Source organism: Scleropages formosus, chromosome 11 (assembly GCF_900964775.1).
Source record: "Scleropages formosus chromosome 11, fSclFor1.1, whole genome shotgun sequence".
NCBI lineage: Eukaryota > Metazoa > Chordata > Actinopteri > Osteoglossiformes > Osteoglossidae > Scleropages > Scleropages formosus.
The window spans coordinates 20,829,114-20,855,384 of record NC_041816.1 but is presented as its reverse complement, the minus strand read 5'-3'; the positions used below and the strand labels follow the sequence as shown (position 1 = coordinate 20,855,384).

At 38.2% G+C, this 26,271-nt stretch overlaps 2 protein-coding genes, 1 long non-coding RNA gene and 2 gene segments (V, D, J or C); 1 reads left to right on the top strand and 4 right to left on the bottom strand.

Annotated features, from left to right (window-relative positions):
• The first annotated feature begins 1,607 nt into the window (after positions 1–1,607).
• LOC108940776 (uncharacterized) lies at positions 1,608–2,469 on the top strand. Its single transcript, XR_001966590.2, has 3 exons — positions 1,608–1,684; positions 2,064–2,148; positions 2,298–2,469. It is a non-coding gene; the product is annotated as an uncharacterized LOC108940776 (long non-coding RNA).
• Positions 2,470–3,086: 617 nt separating this feature from the next.
• On the bottom strand, positions 3,087–3,672 carry LOC114911883 (T cell receptor alpha variable 13-1-like). The segment is given in 2 exon segments: positions 3,087–3,468; positions 3,613–3,672. Coding segments are annotated over 2 exon segments (387 nt in total).
• A 6,713-nt stretch (positions 3,673–10,385) lies between these two features.
• On the bottom strand, positions 10,386–10,981 carry LOC108940903 (T-cell receptor beta chain V region C5-like). The segment is given in 2 exon segments: positions 10,386–10,801; positions 10,933–10,981. Coding segments are annotated over 2 exon segments (465 nt in total).
• On the bottom strand, positions 10,734–25,411 carry LOC108940902 (uncharacterized). Its single transcript, XM_018763306.2, has 11 exons — positions 25,288–25,411; positions 24,639–24,983; positions 16,388–16,483; positions 16,187–16,211; positions 15,995–16,062; positions 15,868–15,895; positions 15,091–15,146; positions 14,883–14,908; positions 13,230–13,439; positions 10,929–11,054; positions 10,734–10,801 (listed from the first exon to the last, which is right to left on the bottom strand). The coding sequence occupies exons 1-10, from the start codon at positions 25,409–25,411 to the stop codon at positions 11,043–11,045; spliced, it is 990 nt and encodes a 329-aa protein (XP_018618822.2). The 3' UTR covers positions 10,734–10,801; positions 10,929–11,042.
• Positions 17,836–24,525, bottom strand: LOC114911882 (uncharacterized). Of its 6 annotated transcripts, none has more exons than XM_029256286.1 (6): positions 23,345–24,525; positions 23,137–23,171; positions 19,218–20,302; positions 18,774–18,929; positions 18,566–18,667; positions 17,836–18,339 (listed from the first exon to the last, which is right to left on the bottom strand). In XM_029256286.1, the coding sequence occupies exons 3-6, from the start codon at positions 20,286–20,288 to the stop codon at positions 18,046–18,048; spliced, it is 1,623 nt and encodes a 540-aa protein (XP_029112119.1). In that variant the 5' UTR covers positions 20,289–20,302; positions 23,137–23,171; positions 23,345–24,525; the 3' UTR covers positions 17,836–18,045. The 6 variants fall into 6 exon arrangements, with proteins under 6 accessions (XP_029112119.1, XP_029112122.1, XP_029112120.1 ...); XM_029256289.1 differs by having other exon boundaries at positions 19,218–19,408; XM_029256287.1 differs by having other exon boundaries at positions 23,137–23,411; positions 24,238–24,525.
• Positions 25,412–26,271: the final 860 nt, after the last annotated feature.

The following is a 26,271-nucleotide window of genomic DNA, read 5'->3' as shown; positions in this document are numbered from 1 at the left end:
CATTTCAGTTTATTAGAAGCATTGCAAAGTAAATTGTGCTCCTTTCAGTCATTTAAAGCAGAAAAAACCATGACTTCATTGCCTAACTTTAAGATCTTTGGGTTCTTACCATGCAGGAAGAATGCTACTAACAGGAGGAGTATGGGATCCATTCTCAACATATGTGAGCAGTAGGTAGGTTAACTGCCAGTTTTGGATCTGAGAAGGAGGGATGTTCACACATCAGCACAGACACTAAAGAACCACATTTAAATTTCTGTGGGCAACCCCTTCCGGCTTACTTCAGGGTTGACGTTGAATATTGACTTTTGAACGCTTATGTTTCTTAAGACTTCTTTTTTACCTTCCTAGTTAATTCTCCCAAATATCAACATGATGTTACTGCACTTATAAATTATGAACATGCAACAAATCCGCTGCATTATAAAAAAAATACAAAAAGGGACTAACTGTTTATTAACATGTATTTTAATCAATTTTGTCAGCTTTCATGACTGGAGGACTATTTATAAACACTGACACTGCAGACCACCAGGCTACGCTGCCCAAGATACTTGTGCACCTTAGGTTTTTAATTAATTGTATTTTATTACTTGACTATGTTGCAATGTCCCCCTTTCCTAATTCAAAGGTTATGTAAGTGATGGACTGTGTCATGTTCTCTTCAGATGATTGTACTAGTCTTACTATGCTTGTGCTGTGGGTCTACATGGTTTCACGGTGACACACACTCTGTGGGGTATTCAGACAGGGGAACCTACGAGATCATGTACTGTGGTGAAGAAGCACAGTAATACACTGCTGTGTCTGCAGCCTGAACTTGGGTGATCTTCAGTTCCGTCTTCGCAACACTTTTTCTGGAGACAGAAAACCGATCGGGGATCCCGTCACCTTTCTCCGTAGCTTTGTCTGAATTTGCTGTATACAAAAGAAATTGTAGTGGTCCGTTGGTCTTCTGCTGGTACCAGTACATGTAAGAATTAGATGCACTTTGGGTGCAGTTAATGTCTGCAGTCTGCCCTGCTCTCAGTATCATCATGCTGGGGCTCTGAGAGACTTTGACATCAGACTGACTCTCAGCACCTGAGGAAACAGAAAGTCAACATCAACCTTATTTATTTTAACTGTGCGGAACAATGCTAGAAATATAAATCGATTATTTTACATTTTATAATACGCTCGCTGAAATGAACAGTTTTAACAATTTCGGAAAAATCCCCAAATTTTTCTACCTTCAAGTACTTTTAGAAATCTATTGAAATGAAACCTACATGGAATTAGAAAAAAGAAGCACTTTAAGAGAACAACTAGACAAATCATCTCTGTGCAGAGCATTCATTGACTAGCTGCCTGCTGATCCCGCACTCAAACACACATACTCGCTTCGTTCAGCAGCCCTTACATCCGATGTAGCATTTCCTGGTGAGCGTTTCAGACGAATCACACTGCCGAGGCTCTAGGTGTTTCCAACTAGACTCTTAAAACCTTAGAAGACAGGGCGAGAGCGAAATTACAGAGATGCAGTTGGATGCATCATTGAGTGTTCGGCAGTTTATTTTCATTTTAAAGTAGTTTTTACATATGTGCTTCATATTATTGTTCCCAGGAGGTAACAACAAATGCTGTGCTGTCACCATTGTGAGAGCAGAATAAATAATGGAAACAAGCAATGTGTGAATATCAAGTAAGTAATAATAAGTACCTTTAATAGTTGTGTTCAGATCAGCTTGAGCCCGTTTTGGGATGCTGTCATGTAGTGGAGGTAAACTAGGTTGCAGTAGTGCTTCACGGCTTCTGGACTTTGGCATCAAATTTAGGTTCCAGTCCAGCTGTTTATGTTTTTCGCGTTCATACATGTACTATGGTGAATCTAAATTGTCTGTATGAGTGACTTGACATCCCATCCAGGATGTGCCATGCCTTGTGCCTTCTGATTAAGAAGATTCGCTCTGGGCTGCTGTGACTATTATATGTGACCCTATGTTAGATACATGGTTTTTGAAAGTATGTTAGATCCTCACAGATGTGTGTGTTTTTTTTTTTGTGTGTACCACCTTCTACAGATAAACAGTGGAGCACATCCTCACCAGCTGCATTACATCCTGGTATGGCACCTGCTCAGTCCACGACTGTAAAGTAGGACGCAAGGTGATGTGATCGGGTCAGAGCATCACTGGAGCTCAGTTACCTTCAGTACCACGTATATTCTGTATAACACACACAGCTTAAGAAAGCTAATGGTGTCACCAAAGACCTCAGCCATCCTACTCAGTCAGTTTTCTTTTGCTTTCCCTCAGGTAAGAGCTACTGAGCAATCGGCACTCACTCCAAAACACTGAAGAACAACTTCTACCCGGGACAGAAGACTTATCAACACACTCCAGCGCTTTATTGATATTATTATGTTGTACATAATGCATCAAAGTTTCATAATTTACAGCCTGTTCAGTTGTCTGTATTTGTTGTTTACTGCCCATGTCTATTGTGTGACTTTATTGGTGCTCATTCGCTGTGTTTATTATTACCTTCACAGTTGGCAAGTGGAATTTTGACACAATGCGTACTAAAGACAATAATCCTTAAGTATAAATACCGTTAAGCAAAGAAAAGCAAACTAGAACTTGGAAATGGATGAATGGATGTGAAACAAGTTCTGAACCATTTTTCATGAAGATGCTTTCTCACGATCAAGGCAGCTGAAGCTTTTCTGTAGGAGCTTCTAATGTCATTCCACACCAAAAACTCAGAAAACCAGAAATGTCTAATTCCGTAATAATTTTGACAGCTATACCAAAACCTCTTAGCAGGTAAAGTTTGGGATTGCTACACACCGAAAACACTTAAGAATCCATTGCGACAAAAATAATAAGGAGCTCCGATATATGGAATGGTTGCATGAGGCTACAAAGTAGTTTTACCGTGATAGCACTAAGAATGTGGTACATTGTCTTTCATGTTCTCATTATTTTCTATATAGCAGATTTCATCACAGACTTCCCAGGACGGACACTGATAAGACAAGGCGTCCATTTCCACTCTGATAATTCTGCCCATTTGGAAGTGAATGTATAGAATGATGAATAATGTCTCTACCTGGTGGCAGGAACTATGTGTCGCAGGACTTTTTGCATTAGAGAAAGCCAGGTTTTACTGACGTGTTTGTTGCCGCGCAGAAGTACACAGCGCTGTCGGATGTCTGTAAACTTTTAATGACGAAAGATCCAGTCAGCGTGTTAGGCTTTTGTATGTCATATCGTTCCGACTGATTTTTGAAGCTCTGTTCAAATTCTGGCTTCTGAGAAGTGATGATGTTGGCAATAAGCTCAATGCCTTTGCCTGGGTGTTGCTGGTACCAGTAAAAATAATGCAAGCTGTTGTCATCATGGGAGCAGGAGATGCTGGCTGAACCCCCAGCTTTCATTATTAGATCGCTGGGATTCTGATTGACAGTCGCTCCATGGATACATGCTGTGGATGAATAAAAACCACATCAATATTCCCTATGAAAGTTTCTAAGTTGAAAATTTACAACTTTAAGAATTCAATAAAATGTTAATGAAATCTCACATTATTTAAAAAATACATATTGGTCTAGCTGCAACAAAGCCATACTTGCAAACAGGAGATAGGGCAAAACAGCCCTCAACTGGATGTCATTCATGCTTATTGTCAGTGATGTCAAGTGTTCTGGTGTGAAACTTCTGCTCCACCAATTTATGACGGGACAGGAAATGACCCGGTAACTGTAGAGGGAAATTCTATGTCCTCAAATTTTATTTTAACATTAAAATATTAACTATGAAATCCATTCATTACATGCAGAAACTAATTTGATGCATATAATATAACCAAATCTCAAAACAGATGCATCATTTCACACCACAACTGAAAACCTTTTATGAACCCGTTATGAACACCCCTGCCATAGTGGTACATTCCAAAAAGGAAGAGCGGGAAAATCCCATGAGGCCCTATAAATCCAATTTTAAGAGGCTGCTTCTGTTTGATAGTCAGGGTGTGATGTGTCATGTACTAAAGAGATGATACGGGAAAGCAGCTGAAATAAGCAAAGTACAGCAAATGTACATGCTAATGGAAACGGTGAACTTTTGACCCAAACGCTGAGAAATGGTAAGTGTTAAGTCTAGCGACACGGCCTGATAGCTTATTTCTGTGTGCGCACCCACAAACACAGTCACAGTGTCGTGGTATTGTAGTGTATTGTCTTTGCCTTCTTGACAATATTATAAGAGGTTGTGTGATATATGCACTGGCTTCCTATAGCTGCCCGAATCAAATTCAAAACCCTGGTTACTGTGTACAAATGCATCAATAGAACTGCTCCCAGCTATTTAAAAGACTTAATCAACCAGTACACCCCAGCCAGGCCCCTTTGCTCATCTACTTCTGCTCGCTTGGTGGTCCCGCGCACGAAAGGCAAAGCTCGGAGGTTCTCGGTTCTGGGTCCGTTGTGGTGGAATGACCTTCCCCTGTCACTCAGAACTGTGGAAACTCTGTCTGTTTTCAAGAAGGGTCTGAAAACCCACCTTTTCCAGATCCACTTCGCCCAAGATCTTTCCAGCTCATTTACGGTGTAACTGTTCACGCATCGTAACTCCATGAGCATCCCCAGATGCGACCTTTATTCAGCCAATACTCTAGCATTGTACTTGGTCATTTGTGTATCTTCTAATACACACACACACACATTTTCAGAACCGCTTGTCCCATACGGGGTCACGGGGAACCGGAGCCTACCCGGCAACACAGGGCGTAAGGCCGGAGGGGGAGGGGACACACCCAGGACGGGACGCCAGTCCGTCGCAAGGCACCCCAAGCGGGACTCGAACCCTAATATTTAAAAAAAAAAAAAAAAAAAAATTGGTGGGAGGGTATTGGGATTTGTCTATCCTGTGTCTTATGCACCTACTCAAACGATGAACCTCGGCGCAGCAAATGGTAGGGAACAAACTAGGTTTGATTGAGACTTTCATGTCTGCAGCTGTGTCTCCTTCTCTTAATGTAATGCATAAATTATACTTTTGCTGAGATGTACGCCGCTTTGGACAAAAGCGTCTGCTAAATGAATAAATGCAAATGTAAGCGTTCATACTGGGACAGTCTAGTCTGTCACTAAATTCTCAGTCACGGTCACCTCATCCTCCAGCAGAGAAGCTCAAGGTTCACAGTACTGCCCTGATGTGCTCCAAGGCATCCTGTGATTTAGTGACTGTAAATGGCCTTGTGTGCGACTGATCTCCAATGGACTGGCGTGTCCTCCAAAGTGCGTTCTGTCTTACGCCCTGTATTTCACGGGACTCGATCCAGATCATAACTACCGAGATTTGGATAAGCAGCTATTGAAAATGGATAGATGAAGTTCAAACTTCTGTTTAGCGGTACTCACAGAAACCATAATCTCAACTGGAAATAACAGTCAAGTATGTGGAAAAGGGTCTTTATCAGCTAACTTTGAAAACAGATTTATCATAAAATAATTTCCTATATAAACAGTAGAAAATACATGTGGTTTATGGTTCTCTTCCCCTGTGCTAACCTCAATTCCCCACACTTTCACCTAGCAGCACCGAGGCAGTTTTTGAAAGCGAGCGAGGCGATGATGGGCCACTGTGTTGACTAGCGGCGCAGAAATACACAGCTGTGTCCTCCGCTCTCAGTGCACTCATCTTAAATGAGCCCGAGAGTGTTTCGGGCTTTTTAATGTCACATCTGGCCTCCTCTTTTTTGAAGTCCTTCTCAAATTCTGCTTTGCCATTGGTAATGATGTAAGCTATCAACTCTAAAGTCTGTCCCACGCGCTGGCGATACCAGTACATGTACTGAAGGTTATTGTTGTTGTGAGAGCAGGAGATCTTGAGCTCTCCTCCCTTATGTGTGACATGTTCCGAAGGGGTCTGGTTCACATTTGTGCTCCATACACACCCTGCAGAATAGAAACAGTAGGTCAGTTTTGGTGTTACTATTAATTGTAACTTGTACAGTCAAAGGCACTCATACCTACATTTTTTTAGACTGGGAAAAGTAGAAGTTCCCGTAGATGATAAAGTTACCTACTTATAAAGGCGAGGAAAGAGAAGAGAAGCAGCAGCTGTTGAGAGATCATCCTCTCCAGTACTGGGGTTGTAGCTTTCAGGTCAAGTGTTTAAGACACTTTCAACAGCTGTTAACGGAAACCAAAGCATCGAACCACAGAAACATACGTCACACTTGGCAGTATAGAGTCTCCCCCACAGGTGTGATCCATTGACGGAGGGATCGAGTTAGATGGAAGAAGTGTGTTGAACTTCTGCTCAAAAGCAGAGTGCAAGATCATTGGGTTCTTTTGACAATTTTCAGGCACCCATGCGTCCTGTCTGGTATTCTTCCGTTTTCCATTTTTTACGTGAAGATGTTTTCGCAGACATCAGCTTGACGGTGAGGAGACTAAGAGCTGGATCAGTGGCCCAAATGTACTTGGGCACTAATATATGTAAAGTCACATGTTTTGGCCTGGTTAGAAATGGTTTGCTGCAATAAATATAGTCTTATGATATTTGTACTCTTTTAATATCATTGTAATTTCTCTGTTTGTGAAGAAAGGGTAGGTGCTGATGTTTTTGGCCAGGTGTTAGAATGAGGTTGTGTCACTGTGTTCTCTAGCAGCGCAGAAATACAGAGCAGTATCGCTCAGAGCTGCCGAGTTGATCTTTAAAACGCCACGTTGAGCACTAAGCCTTTCAAATGCGTATCTCTCCTTTTGAATCCCCGTTTCAAACACAGGAGCGTTAAACACAATCGAATAGAACATTAACTGCAATCCCTGCCCTCGTTGCTGCTGATACCAGTACATATAACTGTAGGTAGCATCGTTGTGCTGGCACGTTAATGTTATTTCACTTCCGTTTGGTTCCAACGACTCTTGTGGGATTTGGGAAACAGTCACACATCCAAGACCTATGAAAGAAGCAACAGCACAGAAATATTACATGTAATGTCCAGAAACAGTCAAATCATGTTGTTGAAAAGCATCTTCTAAATGAATAAATGTATATAGTGGTTTTAACCGTTGTCACTAAACATCTATTGGGGGTTTAATAGTTTATAATGTGTTTAACATTTAAGGTTTTTTTTTGCTGTAGTTTTTTTGGCATACTGTAATAGCATTTTTTTGAGGAATTACAGCAACAAGATACAAGAGGATGCAAATAAATGAATAAGTAATGATGAAATTGTACTTAAAAAAAACTTACATGGCAGGTAGGTGAGGAGGAGGATCAGAATGTGAGTCATCCTCACAGTGAAGTCTTGTTCATGTCTGGCCTCTGACTCAGAGATCTACCTGTCACACATCTGCTGCTCAGAGCTACCTGGGAAGGGCAGCAAGAAGTGAGGTAATAAATTCAGAGGTTAGATGGGGGTGTGGTGGTGCAGTGGGTTTGGCGTGGGCCTGCTGTGTGGTGGGTCTGGGGTTTGAGCCCTGCTTGAGGTGTCTTGCGGCAGACTGGCATCCTGTCCAGGATGTGTCTCTTGCGCCCTGTGTTGCTGGGTTAGGTTCCATTTTGCCTCGGGACAAGTGGTTGTAGACATTGCGTGTGTGTGTGTGGGGGGGGGGGGTTTAGAGAAGAGTGCAGAACTTCTTAAACCATTGGTGGTATTATCCAGCAGCTAATGACCTGGCCGTCTTTCAGATTGTCTGGTGAGGGTTAAATTGTGACATTGTGGCTCATTGCTGAAATTCATAAGTCATTCACTTAAAAACCTTATTTAATTTAGCAAGTGTTTTATAATAATTTTAATCCAAGGTTTTTTTGTCTCCTGTAATAAAGTTTTGGTCACTGTAAATGATAGGGTTTACTGTGTGTTTCCTACACCTTCATTTGTGTTTTTCACACACCTGACTAATGAAAATTTACACACCATCCATGTCTCCTTTGACAGGAATAACTGTACCGGGCAGTTAGTTGCGCAGTTGGCTGGTAATCTCCGGGTTCCTCGTTTGAATGTCACCTCGGGACCTGCTATTGTTCACTTGATCAACGGACTTACCCTGAATTGCTCCAGAAAAAGCACAAAAAAATATCTTGCTGTTAAAACAGGTAGAACTGCAATGAAGGTGTTGGCGAAATAAAAAGTAGCGATAGAGGTATTTCACATGGAATGAAGGGAGAGATGTGAGTAATGTAAATGTAATGTCTCCCTTTCGTGGCAGGGCTTTGTCACTGCACGTCTTTTTTGCTGAAGGCGGAGGCAGGTCTACCGCACTGTGCTGGGTAGCCGCACAGAAGTATAGAGCACTGTCTGTCGCCTGCACTGTTTTAATCATGAAAGATCCAAACAGTACATCTGTTTTTTTAATATCGTATCTTTTCGTCTGATTTTTGAAGTGCCCCTCGAATTCTGGTTCTTGACCAGTGAGAATTCTGGAAATTAGCTCAATGCCTTTGCCTGGTAATTGCCAATACCAGTAAAAATACTGCAAGCTGTTATCGCCATGGGAACAGGAGATGCTGGCTGAATCCCCAACTTTCTTCACAAGTTTCATTGGTTCTTGAGTGACACTTGCTGCCCAGACACACGCTGTGGAAAATAAAATAAAATTAATTTTAACAACTTAATTCAGTGACAATTGGAAGGTTTAACCAAGACAAAATCAAGCTCACGTGTGTTAACAGTGTTTCAACACTTTATTGAAAGATAGTTTGTGAACAAATGTAGAGAAATGCAACTTAAATTGGAATATAAAAATAAAACATTGAATGTTAAGTTGGATAAAAAAAAACATACTTGTGAGCAGGTGATGCAGCAGAAGGGATCTGATGTTACCAGTGTTCATGTTTGCTGAAGACTGTTGCTGGTGATCTTCAGTAGTGTGAGATGTCAAACTTGGACACACCTCCCTTACAGCAGCACACTGATTCAGAAAGTGACTTCTTTCAATGCTGATTATATCGCTGAAGTATTTAATCTAACAGATATAAAATTTTCTCAGTGTTTCGATTGGTTGCTGACTTTATCTACCATAGTTATTTAGTAAGCACATACTTTTCAAGTATGTTGGTACATTTAAATGTTGTCAAACATTTTTTCCCCCAGATTACTGTTATAACAAATTGACATGTGGATAAATTTACATTTATTCATTTAGCTGATGCTTTGCTCCAAAGCAAATTGCAATGTTAAAATTATTACAAGCTTACAGTTATTTACCCATTTTTACAGCTGGTAGTTTTACTGGAGCAGTTTAGGGTAAGTACCTTGCTCAAGGGTATTGCAGCCAGAGGTGGGGATTGAAGCGGCAGCCTTTGGATCCAAAGGCAGTAGCTCTAAGCACTAGGGTACCAACCAGTTACAATGTCAATGAAATTATTTCTTCTTAAATGTTCAAAAATGTAGCAATTAGTTTTGTCTGGTCCTACATGTGCAATATAAAGCAGATGCTTATGTGCAAAATAAATTTAGTTACAATAATCCATTTTATATTAGCGCAAGACTTTTGGAATAATTTCCAAATTTACTTACTTTCATGTAGTTTGAGTACAGTTTTACACAGGATATTTCAGCTCTTTACAAAAGCACATTTATTCCGTTAACTGATGATTATCTAAAAACAGTTTTCCAATGTCTGAGAATTAAGCTACATACGATTTAGTCACTTATACAGCTGGGTAATTTTTACTCTCAGTTCACAGTGCGTTCCTTGATGGGGGTTTAAGGGGAGTACATTTGAACCCAGATCCTTTGATTGCATGGCAACGGTTCTCTTTTCTGCAATACTTCCTTTGAATATAAGGATCTGTTGTGCAACTTACATTTAATTTCTCATCCTCTTCTCCTAACTGCATAAATGAGCAATCTTATTTGTCCCACAACATGGAAAGCAGGTATAAGTTTGAGAGAAATGAGAAAAACAGAAATGAGAGCAAATTCACCTGACTTCTACAGGTTTTTACATTTTCAATTCTTATTTTAATTTGTTAAAGTAATGAAGATTTTCTGATATAGTTTACTCTGTTCTACAGAGCTCACTTTTGTTTATGGCTAGAAATATTTTCTGACCCTTCCTAACATACTTTAGCACTTCCATTCATTCCAGATGTGTGTAAAATATATTTTAGTAACAAGATTCATTATTATTTGAATTACATGGCTAAGGAGACTGAAGAGCAGCAAAACAAGGACATGTAAGTTAAATACACGTGACTAAAGATTCTGCTAAGCTTTTGTAAAAATTTCAAGTTATAAAATTAAAAAATATGTATCTTTAGAGTCTTAGGCAGAACTTGTGGGAAATATGAAGTAAAGTGTGAAACATCTAATCACTTTCATTGTTTTGGTGATGAACGGATACTGTAGAAAGGGACAGAAAAGGTTCAGAATGACCACTGTTACGACTCGCCATCCACCAACCCCCCACTTCCAGCTAGCAGCCCTGGGGTGCCCCACACCGGGGAAGTTTTTGCGAACGAGTCGCAGTGTAATGGGCCACCGTGTTGACTTGTGGCGCAGAAATACACAGCTGTGTCCTCCGCTCTCAGTGCACTCATCTTAAATGAGCCCGAGAGTGTTTCAGGCTTTTTAATGTCACATCTGGCCTCCTCTTTTTTGAAGTCCTTCTCAAACTGTGGTGGACTGCTGGTAAGAATATAAGCGATAAGCTCTAAACTTTTCCCCAGGCGCTGGCGATACCAGTACATGTAGTCAAAGTTGTTGTTGTTGTGAGAGCAGGAGATCTTGAGCTCTCCACCCTCACGTGTGATATGTTCCGAAGGGGTCTGGTTCACATTTGTGCTCCATACCCTCCCTGTAGAGCAGAAACAGAAGATCAATCCTGGTGGTACTATTTAACTGTAGCTTTCAGTGGCTTTGACTGTATAAGGCACATCTTTTTAGACTGTGAGAAGAGCAGAAGTCCTGCAGATGTTAGTTACCTACGTGTGAAGCTGAGAAAACAGAAGAAAAGTAGCTGCTGTGCAGAGCTCATCTTCTCCAGCACTAGTTGTAGCTTTCGGGTTCAGAGCTTAAAACAAATGGCCCCTTCAGTGTCAGTTTCTGAGCTGTTTAAAGATGGAAAGAAACAAACCGCAGAAACACATGTCACATGTGGAGGAACGGTGTCTCCCCCTTGAGACCAGCGATGCTTATAAGAAGGTTGGGTTTTTTTGGTTACAAGGTAGAAATGCATCATGGTATTCACTTGCTGTGCGGAAATACGCCACACAGTTGTCAAATTCCCTCTTGCAGCTCCAAAGTTGTAGCCTTTACAAAGCTATCTGCGGATTTTCGTGGGGAATTTTCCCTTTTCATAGCGAATAAAATGTCATTTGCATATTTTTGCTGATGCTTTTCTTCAAAGAATCTGAAAATGTGAAGCTACTTACAATTATTTACCCATTTATACAGCTGGGTAATTTTACTGGAGCAGTTTGGGGTAAGTACCTTGGTCAGGGGTTCTACAGCTGGAGGTGGGATTCAAACCTGCACACTACCAGCTGCCCTGTAAGTTGGGTTCCTCACGATTCTGTGTTATGAAGTCAAGGGACTTTTTAAAGCAAAATCTTTCTCAGCAAGACTGAACTTGAAATTGAGGCTAGGGTGTGGAAGAAGAATAAATTGTACATTTGTGCAGCTCAGGAGGAGGTTGTGGCGTTGACGCATTTTCCATTTTCAATTAGGCTTAATTTGAATGTTCCATTTTTTAATAGAGTTGTTGACTCTGATTTACACGTCACTCGCTTTGAGAAACTGTTGGTAAACCAGTGGATGTGAATGTAAATGACCAAGCATCTCATCCAGATACCCTGCTTTATGTGCTCCGTTTCCAGAGTAGATACCAGGACAAAAAAATTAAACTACTTGTCTAAGAATTATGGGATGCATTTCCTTTAAATTATGAAGGAAGAGAACCTTGATGAATCTTGTTTCCATTTGCTTGACTTGTAGTACTTATAATAAGACACATCTAAAATTGTCCTTTCCTATCAAAATAATTTTGATATTTTGATATAAAACTGATAGTTTATCAAGTGATTTCATTCTCTGCCTTTGTTGCATTAGCTTAATGTGCATCTGCCTTGTCAGTGCTGCTCCCCGATCCCAATATATGCTCAACTGATGTAAAAAATTTTTTGTATCTGCTTCGCTCAGCCTATAATCCTGAGTACAGTAGCAATTTCTAAACTTTATCTGTTAACCAAAAAAAAAAAAAAACTAAATCTGTTTACATATTTAAAGCATAACAGTTCTGAACTGAATCTAGATACTCTTTATTGGGTGAATTACTCATGTAACGTGTACCTACAAACCCTGAAGTATCAGACTAACATGACAGTGAAGTGTCTGTTTAAAACTGTTTTACTCTTGTGAAATGCTCTTTTATTTATATGATTTTATTTTTTGTATCATTAATGAGTTTGTTGCTTTGCAAAAAAGTGGCTGCTAAAGGAATGAAAGTAAATATGCTGGTTGAATGTTTTTGGGGAAATCATTTTATTGGACATTTTGATTTTAATAAAATGTACTTATACCTCTGATCACATGGTGTTCTTACTCCTCTTTAGAACCACAGAGAATAAGCCTATTGATTCTTGTAATAGCTCTTAATACCATTATGTAGCTGTGGAACACAAGCAAGGACTACAGTAATAATGCAGTACTAATTGAAAGCAAATACTGAGAGTAAGACATTTCTTCAGCTCTGTTCAAAAAGTAGACAAAAAGGAAAGCAATACACAACTACAAAAGCACTGTTTTTTACCCCGGAAAATTAAAGGCCTAAATGGAAATCTGACAACAAACTAATACAGAAAAGTTAATTGAACAATAATTTGAAATCAGCATGAAATATACTCAAGTTTGTATACCGTACATTAAAAGGAAATGATCAATATCACAAAAGAAACAAAGTACACTTAGCTGATGCTTTTCTCCAAAGCATCTCATAGTGTTAAGGTTACAATTATTTACAGGTAATTTTCTACTGGAGCAATTCAGGGTAAGTATCTTGCTTAAGGGTACTACAGCCAGAGGTAAGGCTCGAACCTGTGACCTTTGGGTCCAAAGGCAGTTACTCTACTACACTACCAGCTGTCCCCTACGCTTCTCTCTCCTCTTACGAAGATCCGAGTTGCACGTTTGCAGATCCAACTAGTTCCCTGTTTGCATGTTTTCAGTAGCACTTTCTTGAACTCTTTTCTAAGAGAACACAGTAGTACAGCAGGTAAAGCTGGTACCTTGTACTTCCCAGGCTGCTCTTTGGGTGTGGACTTTACATGTTTCTTCACATACATGCACTCACAAACCACTTCCCTTTCTCTCCTGTCTTGGAAACCAGACGTATGGTTGCTATGAGTTGGCACTGCCATATATTTTCTGAAAGTTCTGTGCTGCGGTGAAAATGGCCCGCGTTTCTGCTCGTCACCGTTAGAGGGAAGAAAAACACACTGAAAGGCAATGAAGTTTGTAGCTTCACAAAACTGTTCTGGAGCAAGTTCATACAGCATATTTTTTTTCTTTATTGTAGCTACATTTACATCTATTCGTTAAGCAGACGCTTTTCTCCAAGGTGACGTACATCTCAGAGAAAATACAATGTGTGCATTACATTAGCAGGAAACTGGACATGGATGCAGACGTGTGATTAAGTGCAGTTAGTTTCTTTCCACCATAGCTATACCTGAGTTTTACACAAATTGCCCAGTGAACAGAGATACATGTCTATTAATGCGCTTTTTTGATACAAGGAGTATGATCATTTTACAGGACCAGGTAAACCTTATGGTGCAAATGTTGTTCATTCATGATGTTCCCATGTTCCAGGCGAATGACCCCATACACTCTACTGCAGAAATTCACCACTTTCCGTGGTTTCCCCAGTCACAGATCTAAACGTCATTGACCCTAAATGGGACATGGTGCACAGGCTGCAAAGTAAATTTCCACCTCCCACATCTTTCAAAGAACTGGAGGCTTTTCTTGAACAATTATGGAACGTCCCACTAGACATAATTCGGTACTTGCATGACATCATTCTAAATTCAGAAGATGGTACTATTCCTTATTAGGTTCTTAATAGTGATATATTGTTAGGTATTTTCATTATTTTCTCCACCCCCTCTACATACATACCAACATTATGAGTGCAGTTTAATTGCAGTACTTTCGGTGGGACCTGTTTGCACAAGCTCTCCATGGATATTTAGCTTTTTACCTTTGTAGAACCTCATCCTTTTGTGTCCTGACTGCTGATTAACAAATTTGACATGTATCTGCCATTACATTGGTATTACATTATGGTAATACAAATTTGGTATCTGGCATGTACAGAACCTGAACTTGTCTCTTTTGTGCTACTACTTCTAAAAGTTGATTGATTGTTTCTGTATGCATGCATCAGTTACAACTTCCTTCCGTTTTTATTATGTACTTGTGAATACTAATGATCCAAAATACGATTTCCAGTTTCCTGCAAATAAATCAGAGAAGACAGGTTTGGATCTGTACAGAAATGAAAGGCATCAAGACTAAGAAAATGCAAAATTACATGGTGTAGGCAATTTTGCGTGAGAGGCTGTGTTGCTGTGGAAAGTTTGTGGTTAAAAGTATCATGTGGTGCAGGCCTGGTCTTTTTTGAGCACAGCAAAGTGTGAACAGAGGCACTTCAGCAAAATGAAAAAACTACTTAATGTGCAGCAGTAAAAAAAAAAAAAAAAAAAGTCCCCAAACAAATAATTTAAGCAATATATCCAATTACATCTGTTTGATACCATAAGACTTAAAATCCACTAGATGTTTGAAAAGGATACAGGGTTAAATCTCTTCGCTTACCTTGTGAAATACATTGAACCGAGCCATTTTATTCAACATCTATGAAGTTAGACACTTACCTCGACTACATGATATATTCTATCATCTGTGAAGAAAATGTGAATTAGAAATTAAAATTTTTGTCACTTGCTTAATTGAAAACTTTAAACAAATTTTGTGGGTTGACTGGCTTCCGTGTCCCACCTTTATTCTGTCATACTGATATTACAAATGAAATACAGTCGAAAGCCAGAGAGCCCATTGGAAGATACATAGGAATATACTCACCTCTGTTTTCCTCAGTTTCACTGAAATCCATTAATTCATCGGGTTCTGACTGTGAGCTGCATCAGTCATGCACAAAACATAATTCTTTAAGGCTGTGTGAAAGCCAAGCTGAGCAACTGAAAAGTCAAACATAAACTGTTTATAGCCTTCATTATGCCTTTATTGAGAATTAAACCATTTTGTTTAATCTCTACTGTTTGCACTGAAGATTAAACATCTATTACACAATGAGCAACCAGATCGCCACCTGACTGCTCCAAAAGCTACTTATCCAATACGATTCCAGAGAATAATCTACGGTGGTCACCATCGATGATCTTTGAGCTCCAGAAGTTTGCTGAACCTAACTGTGTAACTTGGTCTGTGGCCTTTCTTGGCTTTTCCTCTCGGGTCTTTGTAACGGTAAATCATTTATTCATCTTTGTTTTATATAAATGCTTCTTTTTACAGGCAACTAATTTGTTGCTAAAGACCCTGAAGCAGAATGGTAGAATGCTAGAAAAAAGTCAAGTGCAGTGTATTTTAGTGAAGTGAAATCCCCTTGACAAACACACAGATATGAATTTATGGAAAAATCAGCCATAAAGAAAAAACAATTCAAAGGTCACAAGGCCAGCATTGCCATTGTCTGTATCCCAAACTTTAGACACCTTGTAAGTGATGTGTTCAAACATTAATTTTCATGTTGTATTTAGAAAGGATTTCAGTCCAAACATCATGAAAAGAAATCATTGGCTGGTTTGCATAAAAAGCTAAGTGAAATTTTAAAGGACTTACCAGAGTGTGTCTTGAACAGTTGCGTAATCTGTAGTGTTACAGCAATGGAAAAGTGAGGTGTGTATTTGAGAAAATAATTAAAAATCTTGATATATACTGTAAATATATATGTTCTGGCTTGACTTACCCGGCATTGCTATGTTGATAAGCAAATCTTGTATTTGTGTCTCATTCTCATTTTCTTCTGCTTGTTCCCTGGAAGGCGATTGTTTTGAAAAAAAATTCTTTTAACATTCTTTTAAAGATTTCTTTTAAGATTCTTTTGCTCCTTCAGCAGCACAAGTGATGCAAGTTAAAAGTTGTTCTAAATTCCACACACCTGTGACAGTGACTTGCAAAGTTTCCTGTTAAAGAAAATACCGTATTGAATTTTCGATGTCATGGATGTCCTTAATAAAATTAAACATCTTCCAAATGAATTTTATTCATCACATTAAAATATTTCATAACCAAAGCAAACAATTGTGCTGTTAAAATGAAATCCAAAGGACCAAAGTGGATTTAATGCAGTGCCACTTACCTTTGTCTGTAATTCGCATGGATCTCCAAAATTCAAGCAGCAAAGCAACAGCCAGCAAAAACACGATGACCCCCAGTCCGACTGATGTTATATACACTGTAACAGAGGATTGTTGGTAACTGTGAATACCCTGAATGTTTTTAACTTTAGTATTGTTTGAGTTCTTTCATACACCTGCGTAAAATCTTACACGGGGCAAAACCTTTAGTAAGTTACTGTAACAAAAATAACTGCTGTGAAATAAATATGGTCAGAATAAATAATTTACAAGAAAACTTCCCACACATTGAGCCAGAGTTGAAACCATATTGAAACAGCCACAAATTATTAAAAACCTGAAACAGAAAACATGTCAGTAAGAACAATATTCTATTTTTTTCATTTGATGATAAAACCTTTGTATCCATGCTCATTTACATGTTTTTAATTCTACTGGACTATCAAATGCTTGCTGAGAAAGACAAAGGAAACAGAAAAACGTTGAGATGTACGTCACTTTGGAGAAAAGTGTCTGCTAAATGAATGAATATAGCTTCTGCCCATTCTGAAATCGCTGCCAAATTTTAAAGAACACAAAAAAGTGACTTATATGGAGTCCAGTTCTATGGAAATGAGTTTTTATGTACTTTGTAGTACAAGAGTATTGATTTATATAATAACTAAGAGAGTAATAACTCATTGATGCTTCTAGTGATACAATTCCTACACTGTAAAAAATGATATGTGGTTCTACAAAAAAAAATTTAGGCAAAAATATTACAGCAATAATTTTAAGTAAATGTCAACAGCATATATTATTTAGTGAAATCTACTTAATGAAATCAAGTGAATTTACCAAAATTATTTATGTCCACAAAGCAACAGCATCAAAAAAAAACTTGTTCATTCTACTAATTATTTTAAGTTATCTACCAAATAAATTTAGTAATATTACTTGGTTGCTTTTGATAGAGTTAGAACATTATTTTAACTTAAACTACGTAAATCAATTAAGCTTTGCTTTTCTTTTGTGTGACTTTTTAAATTACTGCATTGCACAATTGTATTAGATGAATTACATTTTAAATATGAAAACATTTCTCTTTTTTAATTCTGATTTGTACAGTTCCAAGAAATGTAAGAATTTAGGTAAAGTTAAAGCAGCAGTCCAATTCTCACAAACCAATAAAGAAATTCAATAAAACTTACAAAATATAAGAAAAAACTCACAGGCACATGTAGTTAAGTATTTATTTTGTAATATTTGTACAATGCTGTATTTGTATTGGACAGGTTTTGTATTCATCAAAAAAAAAATTTATGGCATATTCAAATACTAAAATACTAAAAATAATCATCAGATCTCAATCTGATATATAAAAGTCAAAACAAAAATGTACACATTTTCTAAACTTCTACAATTAAAAATTTGTACAAAACAGAAGTTACAAGTAACATAAATTGCCATATTACTGTCCCAAATTTCTACATAATTATACAGATCAACTGTACCTGAACTGAAAATTTGCCACACCTCATACTGTGGTCTGATGTTGCATCACTAAACAAATATGCATTTTTGTGGTGTAAATCTTAAAACATTTTAAAGAATGTAACTTGTATGTCAATGCTTGTTTTAACACTGTGTTCAGCCAAGTAAATTGTATTGCATGACTACATTAAGCAAGCTTATTCTTAAGAGACTGCATTTTGGGTGAAAACTTACAAGTGTCCAACTCTAAGATGAGCTTTTGAAATGCTTCAAATGTATACCTGAGCTGTTTAGGGTAGCTCAGATTTAGAGCATAAGTGAGGCCAAGAAGAACGGCACAAGCTTTAGCCACATTTCCTAAACCACTCACTACTTGGGCACCCTCCAAGACAATGCTGATGTCATCCTGCTCACCCCTCTTAAAGACAGAAATTTTCATTGTGTGGTGCATGAGATCTTGCTGAAAATCTGTTTCGGCGCACTACAGAAGACAAAGAACAGAACATGGGAATTCCCTTTATCAGTATAGACTTTGGAGATTCAATATATTTTTTTGAAAACTCAAAACACAAGAGATTTTTAAAAATATTGTGTTTAATCACTACTCAGTTTGTTTTACATGAGCACAAATACAAAATTCCAAACTCATAAAACCTGCAATTTTTTTTTTTGGTTAATTCTTAGTATTTTGTAAGATAGATACTTACATGGTATTCCTGGATGAGATCATCATCCTTTTCACCCAAGTAATGAACCAAGCAACGAATGACAACTTCTCTTGTCTGGTCAATAGTAACACCACCAGGGTTCTAAAATGTAGCAAAATGTACTATTGATTACCAGTGCCAACAATCTCTAAGATCTTGTTAAATATATCCAACCAAATCGATTAAAGATTACATTATTTTAAAATACCTGATGAATGGCAACCATTTTGTCCTGCAAAGTTTGTCCAAGTGCTCCTCCTTTGGCACAAAATATGCTCAACAGATTTGGGGTATACTGGTCCAACATCTGCATAAATTTTGGCTCTAAATCCAAAGTGGTAATTCTCCTGAATTCTTCATTTATCTGAAAGGAAATAACAAAACAAAAAATCAAAATGTAAACGATTTATACAAAAGTACTGCATTTATAGGGCACCTCACTATATTGTCTTTATGTAAGTTTATGGAATGTAATGTTATAAGCAATGCATAAACTTGCATGTCTTAACCAAAACATGAAATTACTGTTCATTCAATGTATAACTTGTCTACAGCAATAAATTAAATTTTCCATATGTTGTTTTTAGCAATACTTGAAATCACATATTAGAGAGGTGCTGTAAGGATAAAAGGTTGTCATTTAATGACTCACCTGCTGGGGGTTAAACAGTGCAGGCCATCTGTCTTTAAAATCCACAACTCTGGGGGACAGGTTGACAACTTCATGTCTTCTGAGCGCGAAAGTTTTTGCCATTTTTGCTTTGATCACCATGGTATTGTCCCTCTTTTTTACTTCACTAAGCAATTCCAACCTTTCTTGCTCCAAACTCTCTTCACTCTGACCTGTTGGGTATGGTGGCAGGTAATTCACTTCTGCTTTCCTCGGCTTTTTGACATTCTTTGCGGGTTTCCTGTTCTCAGGACTCTTACTTTTCAGCGTGTTACATGTAACTTCAGGACAACCAAACTTGCTGAGTCGCCTTCTGTAATCAGCCATTTTGTACTTAAGACTCATCTGCCAACCATAATATCCACTTAAGGAACCAGGTTCTTTTAGACATGGATATTTCCGAACAAGTGCTTCTGCCACACAGATAATCTGCATACCTGAAGGATATGCTGTATAAGCATAAATAGCCTGAGTCAGCCTTTCAGTTATATTTCTCTTTACATTTTGGACACTCATAAGAGTGCCATCTCTCATGTAGGCCTCCATTGCCTTTTCAAGCACGATCTGTACTTCTGGGGAGAAACATGGAATTGTAAATTCTTGAGGCCATGGTAGCCTGTCTGGGCTACTCTGTGGAGAAAGGATGAGTGTATCTTGAGAAGAAGAGGAAAGTGCATCATCTGACTGGGTTGTAGATACATCTGCCCCACTGTAACCTGACGAACTATGTATAAATGCAACGGCAGATGATTCCTCTTCAAACTGTAATGTACTGGTGCTAGGGATGGTATCATGTTGAGTACAGAATGTCAGCACCACAGGAGAAGGGAACACAACTTTGACTGTATCCTTGTGTTGAATCTGGTCAGTAGAAGTAAGTGTGAAAAAGTCATGAAAATCAGAGTCCATGTACTGTAGGCTAAACTCCTCGGTTATAACAAATGCTTCCTTTACAGCTAATTTCAATTCATCTACAGTATTTGGGATTCCTAAGGGAAGGACTAGCTTCCTGATTTGCTCCTTAATAAGAACTTTTAGTGCTGCAGGGTCCATGTTGTATCTTAGACCTAAGACAATAAAAGAAGTGATAGTCATTTATAAAAATAGCACAAAGCAAGAAATAACACAGACCTAAACCTGAATAGTTTGTGAGATCATACAACAATCTAAAATGTACAACCTATGTAACGCTTCAGAGTAACCAAACGATTTTTACCAACACAATAAGCTGCCAAAGGATAAGAATCACCAAGTGCTCCATGCTCAACAAGAAGAAAATGCCCAGATGACTCAAGGTGATATGATCTTAGATGCTCATTGTAATAAGCAATAAGAGTCTTGACAATGAAACTGAGACCTTTGTCCAAAACTATCTGAACGATCTCAACAAAGTCAGGTAGACCTCCAGTACAACCATAAGGCAATATCATGCCCACTTTGTATGTTGTTCCACAGTAAGATACAGCATTGGCCAACTGCACACTTGTTTGGTTTGGTGATAATTTTCTTATGGCCTCCTGTACCTCTGCATGTACCAATTCCATAGGCATTTTGTGCACCTTACTGACACACACTGAAGGTGTCACAGTGCTTGCATAGGAGTGGTAAGCCATCATCATTTGGTGCCTTGTAGTGAGTGACAGCAAAACATTTCTGAAGTTGGTAGTATGCCTCACTACACGTTTAAAGAAACTATGTTTTGATTCAAATCGCATTGTCCAAAATCCAACAAGTGGTCCAAAGGCTTCAATCATTTGAGGATAGTGCTCCAAGAAGTGGTGTTTTGGAAGCAGTCGTTCATTTGGAAACACACTTAAAAAGAGATGGCGATGTTCAGATATCTTTAAGTCAAGGAAAGCAATACTTTCTGCTGTGTGGACAGGTGACACGACAAGTTCAATGATGTCTTTTAAAATCATGAGAATGTGCCATGCTGGTTCATCCAAAGGTATCTTTGACCCAATAAAGAGTGGGAGAAGTCTGATTAGTGCCCAGTTCTCATGTGCATTTCCCCCTACGCTATGGCGAGTAGCAAAATTTTGGGGTATTGATTGAGGGCTGTTAGTTTTGTCAGTCCATTTGTAGGGGAAGTGTTTAATTGAGTCATTCAGTTCACTTAATGTGACGTATTTTTTCTTGATAAGAACAGAGAGGCACAGTGCTAGCTCTACTGGAATGATACCTTCAAATAAGTCATGAGCTATATCTGGAGGATAACCACAGGCAAAGTGAAAATGTGTCAGTTTCTCTGTCAGTGGACAAGCCTTTTTGACACCAAAACAATGGGTAAGTGTAGGATTTACCTTCATAGTCTCAACATGCTCAGCATATGCCTCTTTTGTCCTTTGTGGAAAAGCCCCTGATCTTACTTCTTTCTGCTGGAATTCACTACGACATCCTAAACAGAACCTACAGATGTAATCCCCAGTAAAACTTTCAACTAAACCACTGAGAGAATGGGCACCAAGGTTGTCTGCTACAACACAAAGTACAGTCCCTTTGATGGTTTTTCCAACACTAGCAATGAAAACTCCTTCCTGTTCTAAGACACAAATATCTTTCAAAAGTGGTTCCAAAACTGCATCATATCCAAACCTTCTTACATCATCACCTTTGCTAAGAATAGCCAAATGTATTGATGTCAGAGTAGATCGCAATTCAGGAGGCATATTGGCCAAAACCCAATATACTGCTGATATTTTGTGCTTTTTCTTAGAGGTTCCAAGTGGATTGCACACCTCAAACTCATCAACATAAATAATCAGAGAGACTTTTAGTTCATCCCCATCAAAGAACCTATTTTCCTTGAAATAGCTGCCATCTACAAAAGACTCAATATGGGATGGGTCACTTGAAACTTTATGTTTCAGCATGTCCAATTTCATACTTTTGCTGTTCAACACCTGCTGCAATGTCTCAAGAATAGGTACATAGTGATATTGCCTACTCTCAGCAGCATCTAGAACAAATTCTACTGGTTCAACAACTTCAAAATTGTCCTTAAAAAATTGTTTTCTCTTGAAGGCAGACCCAAGGGGACCACCTGCTTCTAATGCTCTTACAATAGGGTTGGACTTACAAAGTTCATTTACAAATTCAGTGACATTCTCTTCACTGAGGACACAATTATTCTTACTTAAACTTGATTCAACAATGTTTTTGAACAACTGGGAATGGGATGACAAACAAGACACAAAGCGGAGTTCTTCAACCAAGTCATCAATGCATCTGGAAGACACATTGTATATGCTCTCTAACTTCAACAGGAGCAAGGCTATTTTGTTCACAACTGTCTGTGATTCATCTTGCATTTGGTAATCCCCATCTATACATCTGTTCTCAGTGTCACTGTCCTGCAGCTTAGTATCAAATGAATGTGATTCAGTCTCCTTCATCACTAACACATCGGTCTTGAAATCTCTGTAAGAGTGAGGATTATGTTTTCTGCTTCTGTGTGTTACAAAAGTCCCATATCTATTTGTCTTAAAGTTACACCCTTGAAATACACATTCTATGGTTTCATGACTTCTAAGATGATGACCTAAATGTTGAAAATAGTCCTTCTCAGAACAATGTTGTGTGCTACAACTTTTACAATTTAAAGTAAGCACTTCTGGCACTTGATTGTCCTCATGTATATGGTATCTACTTAAATGTGTGTTAAGGGCACTCTGTGTTTTGAAAGAGCATGGACAACTGGAGTGTGGACACAGTACAAAATGGCCATGTGTAAATGAACCATGATGAAATCGATAGTGCTTCAAGACACCTCCTTTCGTGGAGGCTATCCACTGACAGATCTTGCACTGCCACACCATGATTGCAAACTACATCCTCATACACCCAACTACCCCTTAAATCTGAGCTTTAAATGTTAAATTGCAAGGGAATCTATGCTTACATGGCAGAACATCTATAGTGGTCTTCAATATATACCTGTAAAAAAGGGGGGGAAATAGTTTAAAATATAACAGCAAGTGGTAATCATCAGGGTTCAAGCACAAATTGCTCCCAAAGTGGCTGATTTGTCCAAAAATTCTTTGCCACTAGCACATTGAAGTGGGGTATCCCTTTAACGTGAACAGCTATAGAAACTAGTTTAGACTTACCTTAAAAAGAAGGAACAACAAAAGTCCGGCAAAAAGGTATTACGTCTACGTTGCACAAGCAATCCACCTGCAAATGAGTTTGTTGGAATTCACAATGGTTGACACCAATTACCTAGCTAAATAACGTATGAAAATGGAAATACCAAGTTAATACAATTATCAGCCATACTTCACTTGAAAACAGTGTGACTAAGATACATTTGACGAGAATTTTACTTTGAAGGTTAGATTGCTGTATAAAACGGATAGTTCTCTTAGCTACAGTAACAGCATATTAATTATTAATACCGAGTTTGGCGCCGTTTTCTAATGCAGCCAACAGTTGATTCATTCAATTCATTGTAATACAGGTATTACAGATGGCATGCTTCACTTGAAAAAACTAATGTGACTAACATACTGTGTACATATCACAAGCATTTTACTTTTAAAAGTTAGACTGCTTTCTAAACGGATACCACTTGGCTACACCGGAGACAAGTTGGTTACATTCAGTTTTTGGCGCCGTTTTCGTTAACTGAACGGTTCAGCCAGCAGAAAAAAGACACGGAGAGAAGTAGATTCAGTCAAAATGCATTTGTTACCACAGGTATCAGAGATTCTTCACTTGAAAACGTTAATGTGACTACTATTTGTTAGTCTCATATAACTGAAGGTTTGATTGCTGTAAATTTGTAAACGGATAGCTCACTCAACTACTACAGTGAGTGCGACACACCAATTTGAATTTAATTCGAGTTTGGCGCCGTTGTTTCGTAATGCGGCCAGAAAAAAGACGGAGAGATTCGAAGTAGATTCTCAGTAAATGCATAAAACCAGTGAAAACTATGTCTGCCATAAATGTACCGATACAGTACAAGTGTTAAATTACAAACTATATACCTATAACTCACCTTATCAAGAACGAACTACTACCCGACAAATACTAACGCATGCGCAGGGAGAAAGCGAGCCAAAATTTCGATGACGTCGGCAAATTACAGGCTAAGGCTGAACTCCTCAAATAAAATGATTTAATCTCACACCTGTCTATTTTAAAAAACAAAAAGCTGCGCAAAAGCTCCTAAAAATAATCAATTCGATTATTTTCTGTAATTATTTCTGTGAAAATGAACCAATATTTTATGTAAAATATGAAATCTTGATTTAATAGATTAAATGTACTTATCATTTACTTGAAATTAATTTATATTTTTAATAAAATCTGCTTCACCACTGATTCATTTTTTACAGTGTAGACTAATCTATGACATGATGCACAGTACATACGAGATTTCTTAATAAATACACTTACAGCTCTCATTGCCGCATGTGTCTCTCGACTCCACTTGAAGGAGTACTGTGTTATTTCCTTGTAATTCCATCAGTGTCCTGGACAGTATTTTTTGATCAAAGAGCGCACAGCTGTAATTTCCATTACTCTCCTTGCTGACCCTTGGGATGGTGAAAGTGGCTTGGAGTTTCTCCCTGTCCCACAGCTGTATCTGCACACCAACTCCATCCTTATAGAGGCAGGCGTACACTGTTGGGCTCTCTCTGTCCAGGCTCTGCGGGTCTGACACGGTGCACTTTAGCTCCGCATCCTCCCCCTTCCTCGCTGGATTATTTCCCAAAGCAAGGTTTCCAGGGAGGTAATCATCTTGGGTGAAAGGAATCAAGTGTATCTTTTGGTGAAATACATGTAGACGTGTTCGTATCTGTATAACGTTAGTTTTTTCTAGGTTCAACATTTGCTGTTGTCATTCCACACTTACGTACCAGACGTAGCCGAGAGGACAAAATACAGCAGCATGCAATACACTCAGCAGGCAGCATAACGTCTTAGTTATTGCTAAAACCATTACAATGCCAATCATGGAATTTGATTTTAAATTTGATCATTCAAACATTTGTATTTTTTAATTTTACTTTATTTAATCAGTATATAACATTTAATTCCTTACCGAAGACCTGGAGTAAGACATAGTTATCACCAACTCCTTTGACTTCAGTTGGCTCATATTCATTGTCTGAGAAGACACAGCTGTAGTTGCCAGCATCCTCTTTTTTGATATTTTGAATAACCATTACAGTCTCACGTTGGTCTTTTTTCTGTAAATGTCTTCTGATCCCGACCCCATTCTTAGAGAGGTAAATGTAAACCATTTCTCTTGGGTTGTCTTTCTTGAAACCAAAGGTGCTGCAAGTTACTTGTAAGTCACTTGCAACTGTAGAAAAAGGTTTCATGAAAATCTTAGCTGGATGTATGTCACCTGAAACAGTAAAGGAAGATTGAAACAGAATCAGTGAAGCAACACAACACGTCTTTTGACATAAGCATACATATCCTTTTCCGTTTATTCCCCTATGAAAATCTTTCCGATTACAGAGAAAGGTTTCATAAAAATCTTTAATGCGTGGATTTTATCTGTAACAGTAACTGAAAAAATATTGTGGATTATGAAAATGTTAGTTATATAACAACTGCAATTATTTCTTGACAAGCTCTGCAAATTGCACTCTAAATCATCTTTAAATCATAATAGTGATGGGAGCTAAGCTCCAACAGTAGCAGTTTGATCTCTGAAGCACATTGTGAGAAAATTTTAAGGTGCATAAAATTTTTGGAAAAATTTTGATTACAATTGAGAATAATGCTTCTTTAAAAATTCTTATATAAAGCTTATTGCAGGCTTTTTACACCAAACTGCATTTACAGGTGATGAGCCAACTTTTTTCCAGTAATGTCTGTATGTTATTAAAACTCTAGCATTTACAGTGAAAGTACTTTATGTAACTTGTAAAATACAAAAGCAATCATCCATGTTCTGTTTTATTACCTTTCATATGGGCATCTGTGCTGTTTGCCACCAAAACTTCAAAGGAAAGAAACAGTCTTATTACAGTTGTACCGTTTGCATTAGAAGAAAATATTCAGAATATTGCCT